At 42.7% G+C, this 17,940-nt stretch overlaps 1 protein-coding gene across 1 annotated transcript; it reads right to left on the reverse strand.

The window, feature by feature from the left end:
* Window positions 1–443: 443 nt before the first annotated feature.
* On the reverse strand, window positions 444–17,611 carry LOC108669113 (serine-rich adhesin for platelets; the record flags this gene model as incomplete). The annotated part of the gene is made up of 10 exons (XM_018156403.1): window positions 16,084–17,611; window positions 7,048–7,161; window positions 6,025–6,354; window positions 5,030–5,714; window positions 4,153–4,581; window positions 3,551–3,790; window positions 2,401–2,645; window positions 1,562–1,781; window positions 1,199–1,318; window positions 444–638 (listed from the first exon to the last, which is right to left on the reverse strand). Coding segments are annotated over exons 1-10 (4,106 nt in total), but the record flags the coding sequence as incomplete, so codon positions are not given.
* Between the last annotated feature and the right edge of the window lie 329 nt (window positions 17,612–17,940).

Raw genomic sequence — 17,940 nt, forward strand, 5'->3', positions numbered from 1 at the left:
TATTACCTGTCAGCCCATGTTTTGAATTACATTCAAACCTGCCTTAGGAGCGAATTACTTCTGTAAGTTAATTTCACGCTCCAACTTATTTGTTCACAATTCATAAACTGAAATAGTTTTGCCAACAACTTGCAATGAAATGTTTGTATCATTGATTCATTTGCTTATATTGTATGCTGTGTGCTTGCATAAATTTCCTGTTGTCCAGAGATTTTTAAAATAAACTCTCTGCAAACTTTAGTATTGTAATTTTGCCAAGCCCAGGCCAATACCTGCACGAAAAAATTAATGGTTCCGTCATTAATGAGGCCTGACAGCTCCATCCTTTCCACGAGTCTTTGAACATTACCTAGCTTGGTCTTGATAACCAATCTGTTTCATAAACCAAAAACAATACCATACGAAACCAGGAACGGTTATTCGGGTGTTTAGCCGATCCTTACCGTAGAGGTTCGGAGTCTTGAGAGTCTTTGGGTTTATGTTTAGGTTTGTTTGCTCTTGGGCATCCGGAGAGAGAGCGGTGTGAAGAGTAGTTGCCTGTGACGTGACCACTTCCATCGCATCCCGGCGTAGGGCATTTCAGCTCCTGGGTCTGATGCTGGATTGCGGAGCGATCGGCGCGCGGACATCCCGATAAGCTGCAATACATGGCAAACCTAGTGAGTGATCAAAAGGAAACACGGACGTCAGGCTACAATAACATAAAAAATAGTTTAAACAGGTGAGAATATTAACCTGGTGAGACATTACCACGAAACACGGACGTAACGTTTCAACAACATGCTTTGATATCTCCCGAACCCGGTGGAAGTCTAGTAGCTATTTCAAATCATCGTCAGTTTGGAAAAGATCTGGTCCAAGGACCTGTTTCTAGATCTCCCGTGTACAAGTCACGAAAAGTACAAGAATCGGCGACAGGCCACATCAGGCTTATTCTTCAGCGCCGACATCAATATGATATGATACGATATCATCCGATCCTAGTGAATCTTCAATACATAATATGGGCGAAACGCTAATGTAAAATGAGATTCAAACACATTAGTAGCTCGAATTCATTACTTAATTTGATAGGTATATCGTCTTACCATTTGTTATTAAGTTCTTGTAATAAACTGAAAATTATTTGATGAAAAATTATTGCACAGTTAACGCCAAAAGATGAAAAGCAAAAGAAAACACGTGAGAAGTTAATCACCTCCTGTGGGTGGCATAGTTGCCGGTGATGTGGCCCATGCCATCACAGCCCGGCGTGGGGCATTGGATGAGCTCTTTGCCGTCGCGGCGACTGCTGCTGCGGGCAAACGGGCGGACGCCACTGCATCAAATACATAATTAATGTCAACGGGCGGACGCCACTTCATCAAATACATAATTAATGTCAACGGGCGGACGCCACACATGTACTCAGATTATTAAAACAGTAATTAGAATTAGTAAACTAAAATTTCAATGTTAGAAGTTCTAATGCTGAATACGTTTCAATTCAGCTCGATACACATTAATATATCATAGTCTAGATCTGCAACAAGGGACAAGTGAGGTTAGGAAGTTAATGTACCTCTCAGGCAGGGGAGTTGGAGGAGGCTGTGTGCGAGACGGGGACAATTGGTACGGCGTCCCACACGCTGCAGAAGACATGTAGTCTGGTCCCACTGGACCCATGGCCGCACCATAGCCCCCTGCACCCATATAGCTTCCTTGGTAGCCCTGGTAGCCCATGTAACCGGTGTTATAGGCCGACGTGACGTCATACGGTCGGCTTGTCATGGCGTTGTAGCCTGACTTTGTTCAATGATATTCCGGCAAATCACCGAACACAAGCATACACCGTGCAGCCAAAAGCGTGTGAAAAGGCCACAGTTTGGCAAATAAGGAAGAAGTTGACAGGCGTACGTACAAAAAATAAATTTTCAGTAATATTTGTGATAAAATAATAAATAATATTTCAGTAATAAATGAAAAGGTTAAAGAGAATAACGAAGGTTCCGTGTTCGGTGAGGCAGCATTGAAAGAGACAGAAGACGATTATTAGTCCGACGGGAAAGATCTCTGAAGTATGTTGACAGATTTAGAACCAAAACATTGCCTTTTAATCTGAATTCACAATTGCCTGACAAGGTCAAAGCAAGCAACTATCTATAAAAGTTGATTAATTTCCTATTCTCATTGACCTATCTCACCACGGCAGCAGCTGCTGGTCAAATAAAACTATTCACCCAACAATCAATAAGCATTTGTTTGGCAAAATGAGCATTCGCAGTATAGCGTCACCCTTAATATCAAGGGACATAAAGCGAACTATCCGCTATTTTGTTCCGCAATGTACGCTCCATTCCTGTACGATATTAAAACTTAATTTAAGCACAACACTCGACATTCACTATAGCCGCCATTCACCATTCATGTTGCGGAAATCATGAGCCGCTCTGTCGGAAGCATATCCAGGATCTGGCGCCGGGCAGCCGTGGTGGGCAGGAGGAGGGTAGTCGAGGGGCCGGGGCAGCGAGAAGTTCACGGGCTCGTTGGGGGAACTGAAGTCCACGGGCTCGGTCTGCTCGTCGATGGGTGCGGGTTGCCCGAAGGTGGGTGGGTGTCCGGGGTAAACAACTCCTCCCAAGCGCGATGGTGGACTGTAGTCTGGACTGGTGGGAGCAGTGATATTTTAACAATGGGAATGCAATGGGAGTTCAGAAATTGCAAATGATACAATTCTTATAAATGGCATATTATTTGTTAACCAGAAATGACTACAGCTCTCCTACATTGGTTCTTCATTAATCGAAACTTGACTCGCTTCGTGCAGCCTGCATGATAGTAACGATGTTACTAAACGATTAACCTAAATGAAAGTTTTTTTAAATGCCTGGTAATATTTTCTACTAGCATTGTATCAAATAAAATCTTTATTGGTGAGCAGATTTTACGTACAGTAACGAGGTGCAATTTATGGCCATTCGATCGCATGTTCGCAATGCTTATCGTATCAAGATATTAACCGGAAATGAGATTTTATTATTTTAATCAAGCGACAGCAGGACAGGGGGAAAGATGTTGGAAATAATTTTTTTGTAGAAAAGTCATTCAGTCAAAAACAGAACATTTAAGTTTTTTATATTTTAACTGGATAGTTATATTATGAAGACTTTGTTTAAGTGATGTGTATGAGCGTTTTTTTAACTACAACATTTATTTAATTTGAGAATTTGCAGCGGTATAATTTGGTGAAACGAGATTTGGGAAAGTAAGATCCTCTATTTTTAGGTATCGCCTAACTGAGGCAACGCGGGTCAAGCTGCCATTACGAATAAGTCCCTTCAAAAAAACATGCAGCATTTTTAATTGTGTTTATTGTCTTTTAATTGTGCTCTTTGACAATATTGCACAGCAGTCATGCTGGACAAATGTCTACTAATTGGGCTTTAACTTCGGTTATTTATTTTATGTCGATGACTGAGGTACTGACGATCAGCACCAGTTATCATCACCCATTATCTGCACAGCGCTTACAAAAATGCTCAATAAAATATGCATGCAGTAGATGACCTACCTAAACGACCCAGGAGGTCTAAGAGATAAGTCTAGTGTTTGATGAGACTCTGCAGCACTGCCAGGTGACACGAGGTGTGGCCCACTGTAACAAGGGGACACGCCAGGTCCCGGGTAGTGTGGGGACGTCACTAGAGGACCTGACAAGTCCATCACATTCCCTGGGGACATGGACGATGGGCCGAGAGCCGAGGTCTTCACGCTCAAGTTGATGGCGGGGCTGTCGTACCTGTAGCCTCCGCTGATCAGGGTAGGGCAGGAGTTAAATTAGGACTCAATTGAAGCAACAAAACAAAGATTTTATGAGAATAGCGGGAATACAGCGTTGTACATCTTACAAAACTCTAAATAAGCACTTAATTAATATGACGAAAAAGTGAAGGTCATTACCGTCACTTTTTATTACCGTGAAGGTCATTACCGTCACGCTCATTACCGTCGTAACTGCTAACCTAATAAAAATCCCACTCGCAAATGATTTGCCCTCTCAATTAAATACATAAGTAATGATGGGAAATACGTGTGCTAAAGCCTACATTATCAGAAATTTCAAAGATCTTTAGGGGAAAACAAAAATAAAAAAGAGAGTAATATTATGTTCACCTTTGATACATAGGAGGAGGCGGGATGGGATGATATGCGGCTGAGATGGGAGGTAATGTATCCATACTCTTAATGTCACACAAATTTCCAGTCTTGTTGGGATTTGCGTAGTGAGCGGCAAAATAGGCTTCATGACTCGCAGCAGACGAAACGACAGCAGGAGGTGGAGCTGGGGGAGTAAAATCTGACTTGATGGAGCTGGGGAATCCGTTATGCGAGTGTGGGGACATGAGACTTGGTGTGCTGTGCAGGCTGGTCACGCTTGAGCTGGGGGTGAGGACAGACGAGTGGAAACTTGGCACGGAGGATGACGAGGAGGGAGTGGAGGTGCTTGTGGTTGACGAGGCCGACAGATGAGGTGCCGTCTGAGACGACGTGATCGTTGACTGACGGTCCAGATCCAAGTACGATGCGGTGCTGATGTCAAATCTGATAAAATATAACATCAATAGCACGAGTTACCAATTTAAAATAAAGTGAAATAGTAGTTGATGAAAGAGATAAATCAGCGCTAAAAAAACAAACGTCTCAACTAATTAAACAATTAATGACAACTCTGAAAAGGTATGGAAAACATAACGAAAATCCGAAACTGAATATGTAGAAAACAAAATCTGTGCGAGGTGGGGAATCATGAAATTTAATCCTGGATCTTTCCATCTGACAGTATGAAGTCAATTCACGATTTCGTTTAAGAATAATATAATAGGCAGGTAACGCAAGCCTGGTGGTAGCAAAGTGAAAATCTTACTAAAATTATAAGTCCACATTCATGAGTTGTCTCCAACCACATGTTTTATTATTTGTGGACTCACTAAAACAAAATGAAATCATGATAACCCCAAACACAATCCAGTACGGCAGAAGTTAATCGCACCTTGTGTTGTTTTCTCGGACCTCAGTTAGAGGCCTGACGAGCGACGGCTGTTGTTGCTGCTGTTGTTGCTGTTCTTCTTCAGACTTGTAGTTGAAACACTGTAAACCTCCTGCAGACTCTGATTTTATGTTAACTCCACTGAATGCACTCAGTCCCTTGCTCGTGTTGCTGTTGTTACTGATGTTATTGTTATTGTGATTCAAGCCGTTGATGGTGGCGTGGGACTTGGTGTGGGGAGGTGGTGGGTGAGGGGCTGTAAACGTGTGATTGTTGTTACTATTGTTATTGTTGTGGGTGACAGTAGAAACAGACGTTATTGGGGTACTGACAGAATTTTGTTGCTGTTGATGTTGTTGAGGTCGGTTTTGGTTTGGTTTATTTTGATCAGCGCTATGATTTACAGTTATACTTCCATTGTTGTTCGTATTGTTAATTACAGGCAACGGAGACTTAGTAGTATTATTATTGGCTGTATTGATGTTGTTATTGTTATGTGAGGGAAGTTTCGAGGAGGAGTCGTGAGGCTGGGCTGGGGACGTGTCCATTGGTCTGTGTGCTGGGGAAGCCGGGGGAGGGCAGGAGGGTAGTGGGGCAGGGCATGGGGCTGCCCCCCAGCAGGGCTCACTTGTGCCCACCTTCATGTCGAGCGACTCTTCTGCGCTGCGCTTGCGGCCCCCACCGGGAGCTGCCGGAGTGAATTAGACGTACGTTAGTAAGTAAGTTTTCTTACACTAAATAAGTAAGTCTTCTCAGTAGACAAAGTGTAAGGAAATCAGTTTAATTAAATCTTTAAAAATTAGGATATTATAAACTCAAGTAAATTAGGCACTGCGAACTTTCCCAAATTTCATAGGCACAGCCCGGTGACGCCGTACGCGGCACATAGGGTGTATGTTTAGGGCGTACAATACCTAATTTAATTAAGGCGCAGTGTGAAATATCACAGGTACCATTTTTGCAATGAGGTACGTGAGTATAACATGGCGCGGACGTACCAGCAGGTGCAGGAGACGAGACGTTGGATGTCCCCAAGTAATGTTGTCGTGCTGCCGCCGCAGCGACTTGCTGCTGGTGCTGCAGCTGATGATGAGAACCTTGTTGCTGCTGTGGAGACAGTTGCTGATTGTATTGATGGTGGTGTGGTGTGGTGGTGTTTTGCTGAAGTAAAGCCATTCGATGGCGGTGACTTCTGGCGGCTTGTCGGGAAGCGGCGGCTAGAGGACAGCCCGACAACGATCGGTGGCAGTGGCGGGAGGCTGTTACATGACCGCGGCCAGAGCAGCCTGGAGTCGGGCACTTCACGATCGTCTCGTGCGCCGCAAGAACTGACCGAACAATAATTAATTATGTCAAGCATTCTCATAAAATATAGAATAATTAGTGAGAGGCTTATAATGAAACCTACATTTACAGTGTGTAAAAATACAGGAGAACGTAGGATGTGCAAAATAAATTATAGGAGAAAGTACACTTAAATGCAAATTAACATCCGAAGCAGAGAAGATACACGAGATTTTGAATTGAACAATGTATTCGATATGAAATGATCATTTTTGGATGCTCAAATACATTAATGATAATGCACTAGATGAAATTAAGAGAACACAGATGATGTTACAGTAAGTTTACCACTAAGTATGGACTCCATACTGTTGGCTATGGCTCCACACTATGGGGCCATAGCAAACAGAGGCTCGAAACGACTCGAAAAGTATGGATTAACTCGTGCTGCAGCTCAAATTGACAAACGTCAAATCGATTAATTTATTTCGTCATATCTTATATCAGTCACAAGTTTAAAAATCTGCATTCCATATGACAGGGTCGCACTATATAAAAACTTTTTATTTAAACGTTCACTATTCCGAGCATCGAGTTAAAAGACTATCTGTGAATTTTTCTGTGACGTTTTATAATCAAAAGACACGCAATAGATTTTTAATTTTAATAGAAGCCTTGACGTAAGATCACAGTACTCGAATGAGTGGCCATAGAGTGAGTAGTGAGTGTAGACTCACTGTCAGGAGTAACTTTGTCCTTGCGGGGACAGCCTGACAAGGAGCGGTGGTGGGAGTAGAGGCCCGTGGCGTGACCGCTACCGTTGCAGCCCGGAGTGGGACACTTGCTGCTCTCTGTAACGCACAAAACGGTGCAAATTATCGCTGAGACGTTAAAAATTAAACGGAACGATGAGGTTTTTGAAATTAAATGGTGCAATGGTTAAATATAATGGACTGCATGCAGTAGCATTTTGGAATTCAAGTTTTTTTAGAAGGTAGCGCAGAAAGTAATGCCTAACACCTTAGAAATAGATCCACGATGATACTTTTGGCAAAAAAATGTGTGGGATGAAGACGAAAAAATGACATTTACGTCTTTCTCCAAGGATTTATAAGGCAAAATTAAACGCAATGGGTTAGTTCATTTTTTAAATCAATTGAACACATCTTCGGTCTTCCAGAAAGATTAAAAGGCATATAATTGTACCACAAGAGAAACTAAAGCAACAATAACAGGTGATATAACGCATCTCTAAGGAATAGCTTCCACAACAAAAAAGCACAGTAACTAACCTCTATAAACCACAGCCTTAAAAACATGCACGCATTGCTAAAACTAACAGAAACATATGCAACAGCGCCTCTCTAATAACAGCAGCAACTGCAACAGACACAACTCTCCATCTCCCTGCAACGCGTTCCTCCCGTCAAAGTTTCAAGTGCAGACGCAAATTCATCAAAGATTCTCCACTGATTTCGCGCCCACTGGACGCCCCAAAGAATCCAATTTTAGACGCCTGCATTTTCTCACTCGACATTTTTCCGTTGCGACTCTCAAGGAGAAAAACTTGCTGCTCTTCACACGATCGTGGGACAGTAATTAACGCGGACGGGTGCGGCAACGCTTTTTACTCCTCTTATGAGTGCTTTCATTCTCACTGCACGAATTTACGCGTGGACAATGCAAAATTATATAGGGTTTCAAACTCGTTGTAGACGGAATGGATTCTATAAACGGAGAGACCAATATGACTTTCTGTGCACGCGGTTAGATTCACGTGGAAGTGCATTCAAGTGGATTTCAGTAATCGGGAATTGCGAGGTTCTAATTTCAATGTGAACACTTTCTGTGACAAAGTTGTTAAAGGTCAAAAATTTGTTGAAAGGAGTTTGGTAGAGAATTCTCCTATCGATGCCAATAGTGAAACGTTACAGTTTCTACAACTTACGTTAAAGTTTATTTCGAGTTCTTCAAGAACCACACCACAATCATGAATGATTTCTTTGTTGGATGTCTTTCGTTCTTCCGTTGCTATTCATTCACGCAATTGAAAGTTCTTCATATATTGAAGATGCATAATTATACGCCTTTAATGCCCACACATAATAAAATCTTCAAATGATAGACAATATTTAATGGCTGTCCCATTTTAGAAGAAACTATTCTGAATTTATTCACTTTGCAGTCAAAAATATGCATTCCAGTTAGTGAAAATTAATTCGAAAATTTAATAATACTACAGGTTATTCTAAATTAATAGTACTAACTTTAATTTAATGATACTAAATTTTTATTATTATTGAGATTGTTGAAAAAATTTGTCGCAACAGAGGATATATCACGCGCTACTAGTGAAATTGAACGCCAATTTTGCTAATGAAAAACACTACATTACCATATATCCACCTTTTACTATACTACCTAATAATTTTACTATGAATGCTGCTGATGACGAGATGTAATCATTGCTTTGTGATCTCATTTATCCTGAGATCGATTATCGAGTGGAGTGGAGGGAGGTGTGTGGACAGCGATGTCCCCCCTACTTCTTTGAAATCATCTGAAGAACTAATAAAAATCGACACCACTCTAAAAAAGACCCTGCCATAATTAAAATATAAAAGGAAAAAATGACTCGCCTAAAAAGCTTAGTGAGGGAACGTCTTAAATGGAAAAGTTAACGGGCTGAGATAATTTTTGGGAGCTTTTAAATACCGGCGAGCCGAGGGCTTGCCTTCAGCAAAGCCTTAATTGCTTTGGTGCGCGTGAAAATACACGAACAAAATTCTTAAAGCAAACAAACAAAATCTCGGTAAACGAGTTTCAACGTTTTATTACAAAAAAATCAAGATGTGCTAATTGCGGGAAATTTCGTTTCCATCGATTCTTTTAACTGCGAAAGAGCCCCGTTGATACGCCTCTAATATCATCAAATGATATATTATTCATTCAAAGGTCTAGAGACTGAGTATCACGATAATCAACTAAAATAGGAGTTAGGTCAGTTAGGCGACCTCGACAGACATTGTACAATGGCATCCATATTACATCGACTTACACTATACATTGACAAACGCGGCATGTTTGATGCCCTTTTTGGCATCAAAAACTACTTACATTTTTCTAACATTTTTTCACTTGAAAAGACATACTTTACCTAATTTTCTACAAATTCCCAAAAGTATCGCAATCTTCATCGTATTTTGGGACCAGCTGTTGTATGCCATCGTCAGAGAAGCTTGTCGCCTGATTGGACAATATGAATAGACAATTTCGTAAAGAACACTTCTTGAGACAGGAAACTTTTCAGCTATGGACGAAATCGTGAATCGACGGCTCACTTTCACTTTACTGTTTAATTTTTATATCAGATTATCGGTAATGAAGGTCTCCCACTTCGTTCCTAAACGAAGGAGAGCTCAAAAAGGTCTCTCACTTCCTTCCTTCGTTCCCACTTCGTTCCTAGTTTGTTCAGCAATATTTAAAGCCCTTAACTCATTTCATAACTTCACAATACATTTCACTGATTCGGTGATGAATCCCAACTGATTTTAAGCCTGGAGCACGGAGAAAGTAACGGGCTTTGGAGATTGTGGTATTCTCAATAGATGAAGGTTTTTAAAAATCCCGTAAACAGCTGTAGACTCGATTCAATGGTTACGGAATGGTGTCTGTGGCTTCCCAACAGAAGTAGGGTAGCGCTGCAGCGGCGTAATTTAAGAACAATACTTATTCTAAAAACACGCCTCGTATTCACACAATGGCAAACACAGCACACAGACATACATAACAACGACTGTCATACAAATACGACCTGAATTCAACGGCAACCTGCACACGACAGCAACCTACATACCTACATACGGCAGAGACCTGCAACACGACAGCGATCTACCTACATACATACGACAGCGACCTGCTGACTACCTGCCTATATACGGCAGCGACCTGCTGGCGACAGCGATTTACCTACCAACATACGACAGCGACCTGCTGACGACAGCGATATACCTGCCTATATACGGCAGCGACCTGCACACGACAGCGATTTACCTACCTACATACGACAGCTACCTGCTGACGACAGCGATTTACTTACCTATATACGGCAGCGACCTGCACACGACAGCGATCTACCTACCTACATACGACAGCGATCTACCTACCTACATACGGCAGCGACCTGCTGACGACAGCGATCTACCTACCTTCTTCATACGACAGCGACCTGCTGACGACAGAGACCTGAATACAACAGTGACCGACTGAAAGGAATATGATAGCGACCTGCGCACGGCAGTAACTTGCACGCGATAGAGGCCTGTAAACAACAGAGACTAGCAACCTGAAAAGAGTGGCAGCCCTGAAATTGCACGGAGAGAGGAACTTTTCAGGTACTTCCTGAATCTTTTACTAATTTTGCTGCTTTCTTTGTTAATGGAATTACGGTGGCTTTTGCCCCTCATTAGCGGAGCGCAGGCGTTTTAGGCTTAATGAGAATAACGAAGAAGATCTCAATTAGGAACATAATTAGTCGTGATCTGGAGTGCCACAGCCTCGACTAGTCGGGCGCTCAGACAGGAAAGCCGCTCTGCCGCCTCAAAGGTTCACGAATAAATATTCTTGAAGATGGAGAATATAAGGGAAAACATGAACTTGAGGATTCATGTTAGAAATTTGTGGCAATTTGGTAGATAAATTTCGAAAAGTACTACTTTTCGAAAAATACTACCACACTCAGTACTCACTGCAGTGAGTGACAGAAAGCGCATTTTCTCGTTGACAAAAACGTGAAGTCACGGACAGACAGACGGACAGACGGACAGACAGGCAGACATGACGAGCACAATAGGTAATTTTTTCCATAAATGAGAAAATTTGCTAAAAAGAAAGGCTGTATTTAGGCTGAATAATTATTTAAAAATTACAATAAATTAATTAAAAAAGTGTCTGTGAAGGTTGCTTCATTCAGTGATGCATTTTATGTAAACAATACGTATAGATACTTACGTCGTTAATGGTATGAAACGAATACTATTATAGGTTTTCCAAAGCAAGCGACATGAATGTGAATTTTAAAGAAATGACGAAGAAGTTGTTTAGACAATTATGTTCGGTAAAGGAGAATAGAATTGTATCTTCGGTCAAAATATTGGACGATGAAGTGTTGGGTTTATTATTCGATTTAAGATGCCAACCAAAACTTCCTCAAGTGACAGAGCCAGGAAGATAATCACGTAAAGGATAATCTATATTGCAGACAAAGGAGAGACGCAGCGCGACTGAGTTAAAGGAGCGACAGCAGTACGCTAATTGCGCATTGTTTTGATGGTTAGCTAATTTATTTGATCAAAAAGGCCTCATGGGGAGCATCAAGACGAGGAGGCCAAACGCCCGAGGCCTACTCCATGTTGCGGAAATGCAGCGCAGTGCCCCAGGCAAACAGAGCATCGGAGCAAGCAACAAAAATGTCTAATTAAGACGTGTAGCGAAGCCCCAAGACGAGCATTGAGCGCTAAACTTATGCGCAAGAATTGCAGACGTAACTTACGGGGCTGGCGAGCTGATAGAAGTTGATGATACACATCAAAACTGATCTTTCGTATGAAGTACGAGTGTATGTAGCTAAACTAGAGCCCTGCAGACGTAACTTTCGTGGCAGATGAGCTATACTGAACTTGCTCACTGATCACACGCATGACGCTGCCTGCAAGATCAGCTTGAGAAGAAAGAACTTGAATAGTGACACACGAACATACAGTGTTGGATACTAGCAAACTGAGCGACGTCAGAAATTAGAAAAATCACCCATATCGAGAACTGATTGTTGAATGATCGGTTAAAACAATGCTTCAGGCAACTTTTCGTTTGAAGAACTGTGCATAATTGCTCAAATGAAAGTCATCAAGTGACAAATTTCAAACGTTTCATAGTTAAATTGTTTTTGAATATTCAGTAGAAAGATACGATGTGACAAGAGATGGATGCAGAGCATTAGTTCGGTTATCACAACAGTCAACTCTTGCATGACAATCACAAGGATCGCTGCCAGAGGACTGCTAAGCCTGAACATTGCCACTGAGCCTACAGAGCTAAGCCTTCAAGCAATTTTGGACTACATTTTCTAATCCTGTTTACTATTCCGTGAAGTGAGGCTCACAACTCAGCTATTCCTCTCCTTTTAGGGATTATGGATGTGCAGCGTTGGACGTGGGTGCCGTTTCATAAATGAAAGGGGAATAACTTCAGTGCTGTTCATTTTATTTTTGTTAGATAATCTCCGTGATTAGTTTATTTAGCTAATCTCTCATTTGATCTTTGAACGAGCGGAAATATATCTGAATATATGTTTGGCACAAACAAGGTACAAACGTTCCATTGAAGTCGATTCAAACACTGCGCATGCTCAGTATTAACACCCAGGAAATAGTTATCGTGGAATGTGCTCGCTTCCAAAATGAATCACATACTGTGGCCCTTAACAAGGGCCAAAAGATTCAGTAGAATGCTGCATCTAACAACAATGTTAATTACTTTGCCTTCATCTGATGGAGGTTTTTAAACGTTACAGTACAATATTATTCAATACACTCTAGAAAGTTTATCGTATAAGATAACCGATATTATTCAATACTAACAATAGTTATGCTGGCATTACCCGCCAATAGTTTTCGAGGGATTACTGCAACCGGAGCATATCACGAGGACACTTCTAATTAATATGCAAGATGCCTGAGGCCACGAAGCTACAGGCAGGGTTGCAAGTAATGAGCTGGCAGATTAGGAGTGAAGCTGGAGCTAGTGAAAGCCTCTTTGCAGGAGACGCTGGGGCCGCTGCATCGCGGGAACTGTTCCCTGAACGCATATGTCTGCACTACAACTTATTTAGACAACCAAATCTAGAAGCCCACGCCGGCAACGTCACAATCGCTGTACTTCAAATAAAGTTCGTAATTTGAACCGACTGCAAAAAATATCAGTGGGGGCGATAATAGCAATGCCGAAGACACCATAAGCAGTCAAACAAGTGTTGAAACAAGCGCAGCAACATAGGCAGTAACGGCCGCTAAACTCGCAACAGCCGCAAAAAAATTGCAGCAACAATCGCCGCACTAACAGCCGCAACAACAGTCGCACCATCGCAGCAACAGTCGCAGCAACAGTCACACCATCGCAGCAGATCAGCAAAGCAGCTGCGAGTCAATGATGCCGCGGCCTCGGGTGCCGGCTTAAGCCTCTGCCGCTGAACTGCCGCGCGGTCGTCTCAGCCTCTCATGAGCTCAATATTACATCATTAAGATTTCAATTAAGTCCTGCTGCTATGTGAAAGACTTAAACTTAATCATGGCTGAAATTTAAATTGCGTAAGAAAAAATGATCAAATTTGAGTCAACCAGAAACTAGACAATACTATAAGAGCGTGCAATATTGGCACACGATTTTACTGACACTCGTTTACTGAATTATGCTTCCGCCACAAATGTTGCTTCCCCAAATGTTGCATAACGGATATAAAACCAACACTAGTTTTTGGAAGATAATTTTGAACAGAATTATTTAACAAAATTCTCAAAATCTTGATACTAAATAGTATTTTGCTGAACATGAAGATTAATTATAGCCCATGAAAACGAGAGAAATGTCAAAAACATTGAAAGAATTTTGTGGAAGCCAGGAATTAATTCGACATGAAATTGACGTACTTATAATTGAATACGAATGTTCCTCAATAAACCGAACAAAAAATCAAATCAAATGTATTTAACTATTAAAAGATGTTTATTAGAATAAATCTGTGCAAAAAATTCAGCTCTGTCTGCTTTCATAAAAAAATTTCACCCAAAATAATGCGCTGCTCGTTTCTCTGCAATTGTTTGGCGAGTAGAATGCAAGTGTCTCCGTAAGATCACACGCACTCAAGTGCCTATCTTTAGGCAAGGAAATTACCAGGCAGCTCATGAATATTCAGAGACGCGCTTAATAATGATATTCACCTCTCCCTTGACATTGGAGTTGCAACAAGGGTATTCCTGCGGGAGATCACGGCAGGCGCAACCCGAGTTAATCGCTCCAGGGGAGCACAAGACACTGTTGGAATCTTTATGAGTGACGGCGAGCGACGGCTCCGTAAAACGCGGCTCAGAACGACTGCGCCTCAAGCCCTGAGCGTTCTCCGGAGGAACTTTGGGGCTTGAGGCTGCGATGTTAGAACATGAGGAGGCCACGGTTGTTTTGGCCCTTTGTGTTCATCGGAGGAACTTTGGGGCTTGAGGCTGCGATGTTAGCGCATGAGGGGGCTACTGATGTTTTGGCCCTTTGTGTTCATCGGAGGAACTTTGGGGCTTGAGGCTGCGATGTTAGCATATGAGGGGGCCAAGAAGGTTTTGGCCCATTGTGTTCATCGGAGGAACTTTGGGGCTTGAGGCTGTGATGTTAGCCCATGCAGGGAAAAAAAGTTTTTTGTCCCATTGCGTTCTTCAGAGGATTTTTGGCTTTGAGGCTGCGATGTTAGCCTATGCGGGGCTGAAAGATCTTGGCCCTCTGAGTTCAGTGAAGTAGCTTTGGGGCTTGAAGCTGCGATTTTAGCCCGTGAGGAGCAAAAAAAGGTTTAGGCCCACTGTGTTCACTGGGGTAACTTTGAGGCTTTGGGCTGTGACGTTAGCCCATGAGAGGCCAAAAAAAATTCAGGCCCATTGCGTTCACTGGATGAACTTTGGGGCCTTGGGCTGCGACGTTGGCCCATTAGAGGCCAAAAAAGATTCAGGCCCACTGCGTTCACTGAAGTAAAATAGGGGCTTAAGGCTGCAATGTTAGCCCATGCGGGACCAAAAAATATTTTGACTGAGGGCCAAAACCTATTTTCGCCCTCTGCGATCACCGAAGGATTTTTGGGGCTTGAGGCTGCGATGTTAGCCCAGGCGGGGCCGAAATCTTTTTAGACAGAGGTTCAAAATCTTTTTGGGCCAACTGCATTCTCTAAAATGAACTTTGGAACTTGAGGCTGCGATGTTATCACATGCCTGGCCAAAAAGGTTTTGGCCCGCTGAGTTCACTGGATGAACTTTGGGGCTTGACGCTACCCCGTAAGCTCATGAGGGGCCAAATACCAAGACCATGTAATGGGCGGGAGGAACGGCATGGATAAACAAGGCAGTCTTATGCCATCAAAAACACGTATTTAAGGCTAAAGATATTAATATAATATCTGACTGAAATAGTGCGAAAAGAGACTGACTTTACAGTATTCATGGAACTAATTATCCAGCTTTAAAAAGCAATTGTCAAATATTTATATTTTGGTGAAAAATAACTAAACCGTGCAAGTGATACGATGCATTAAATTTTCGAAATAGATATTCGTAAATATTGAGACCCATTTAAAGATATTTATGAAAGCCAAAGAGGGCCGTTTAATTCTATGGCGAGGCGACACTGTGAGGCTCTTTCATTAGCGCAGCGTCTCGACACCAACGAGATGCAAATCTTGGTGAATATTCAAGACGGCTTAAGATTCGAACGCACGAGTGTCGCGCTAAAAATCTCGTCCAGCTCAGAGCGGTCGCTGATGCTTCCGAATGACACTAGACCATATGAAGTGGTTCAGTAGTTTACGATCTCTAAAGTTGTATTACCTCGTTTATTACACTCAACTTGTGAAGATTAGAATAATAAATTTAAATTGGTCAAAACTATTATTGAATTACTTCTTAATGATTGAATGAGATAGAAAATTGGCTTCTCAGTTAAGTACACTTGAGAAACAACACACGTACCAGCAGACATGTCTGAAGCCAGAAGCTGACGATATTCCTGAGCGTCACTGAGAAGGTGCGGTGTGAGCGACGCGAGGCTTGCTGCGGCATCCGCTAAATTCAGAGACGCGCGGATGGGTTGCGGAGTTTGGATCGTTTGAAGGCCGTCGGAGCGACCAACCGCTAGCGAATTCCCGGACTTTGGCAGTTTTTTTGCTCGTCCGCTCGTCATCGTGGAAAATTTGGCTACGGAAGCAGTGCTTGGTGAGGCTGATCGCCGGTCCAAAATCGGCATGGAAGGCGGCCGGAAAATGGAAGAGGCAGCAACCGCAGCCGCGCTGGCAGCTGCAGCTAAAGAATCTTCGGAGAATAATGACGAGACTCCAGCGTCGGTTTCAGACGAAGCTTTTGCAGCGCCACTTGACGCTAAAAGTTTCATAACAAGTTGAGACTGCGTGGCCGCTGAAGAACACTCTGATGAGGAGTTGGAGGACCTTTCAGGAGCGCAAACACCAGAAGATTGTAGTTTCAGTAGTGAAGCTGTAGCGGCAGTGATGGCATCATTGAAGCCCAAGAGAGCCTGGGCCGTGAGCGCTGTCGCATTTGCATCTAGTGGATGAAAAGCTGAAAAATTGAACGACTGTCGAAAGCTATCAGGGACAGAATCTGAAGAGGGAGAAGATCCTTTAGATTTGAAGGATTCCTTACGGTGACTCTGGTCGAGGGTTTTTGCTTGGAGGTGATCATCCTCAATTTGCATCTCATCAGTGTCGTCGTCACCGGACTCCTGAGGAGAGCTTCTCATCGAGCGTCCCTCGTTCAGTCGATGGCCTTCGGCTCGTGATAAGTCGTGGGGATCGCTGAGCGGATCATCGTCCTCCTTAACAGCCACCGTTTCGATTTCATCATCTTCCTCTTTACAGGAGGTTGTCGTGTCGGGTTCATCGCTCGTGATTCCAATAGTGAACGCTTCACGTGAAGCTGAAGCTTGACATGGCTCCTGTTTTGCTTGTAGTCCAAGGCGAGAATCTTTCTCCGAAGCGAAATGGTCTTCGGTGGTTGATGTGACGTCATCGCACTCATAATGCGAGTTGCTACTGCAGTTTCTTAAATTGTTCTGGCCATGCAATTTAAATGATGACGAATGAGACTTCACAAGTTTCTTAGATGCTATTGGTGCTTGTCGATCAGCGCAACTGCTGCTCCTTATTGGACTTTTACCCCTATCTGTCATTTTAACATTATAATTTGTATGATCCGTGTCTTTGGGGCAGGACTTTGCGGTGCTGTCTTTAACACGGCCGGCATCAGCAGCTGCCTCCGGCATGAGAGCAGTCCTAAACGAGGCGTCTCGGATCAAAGCGCCGTATTTTGTTTCTCTCTCGTCACCCAATGCCTTTGAGGCCGCTTGTTTTTGACCAGCCTCGTCCACACGCTCTTTTTTTCTGCCTTCCTGACATCCTCGGTCATCTCCCAGACTTAACTCCTCAGTATTATCCTGGTCGGACGTCCCGCTCTTCCTAAGCTCCAGTGTCTTAAATGATCCCATCGCAGTGAGCGAATTCTCGGCTAGGCCTCCATTTTTATTCAATTTTGTTTCTAGCGACCTAATTTTATTCGTTGCTTGAAAATTTCTCGAAGAGCCCGCATTTGAATAAGTTTGATTTTTTGATAACATTACAGGAATTGTTGGAGTGGCTTTTAGTTTTTCTCTTTCTTCTTTATGATCAGATAAGTCAATGTCCTTTTGGATATTTTGCACATTTTTTCTTGGTTTGTACGTCCCATCAATGTCCGCTTGCCCGATAGTCCCTACCCCATGGGATGGCGATGCGGTGTGTTTTTTTGGTGCGTGTTGGTCCTCATTGTTTACATCCT

This window comes from Hyalella azteca, unplaced genomic scaffold (assembly GCF_000764305.2).
Source record: "Hyalella azteca isolate HAZT.00-mixed unplaced genomic scaffold, Hazt_2.0.2 contig6419, whole genome shotgun sequence".
Taxonomy (NCBI): Eukaryota; Metazoa; Arthropoda; class Malacostraca; order Amphipoda; family Hyalellidae; genus Hyalella; species Hyalella azteca.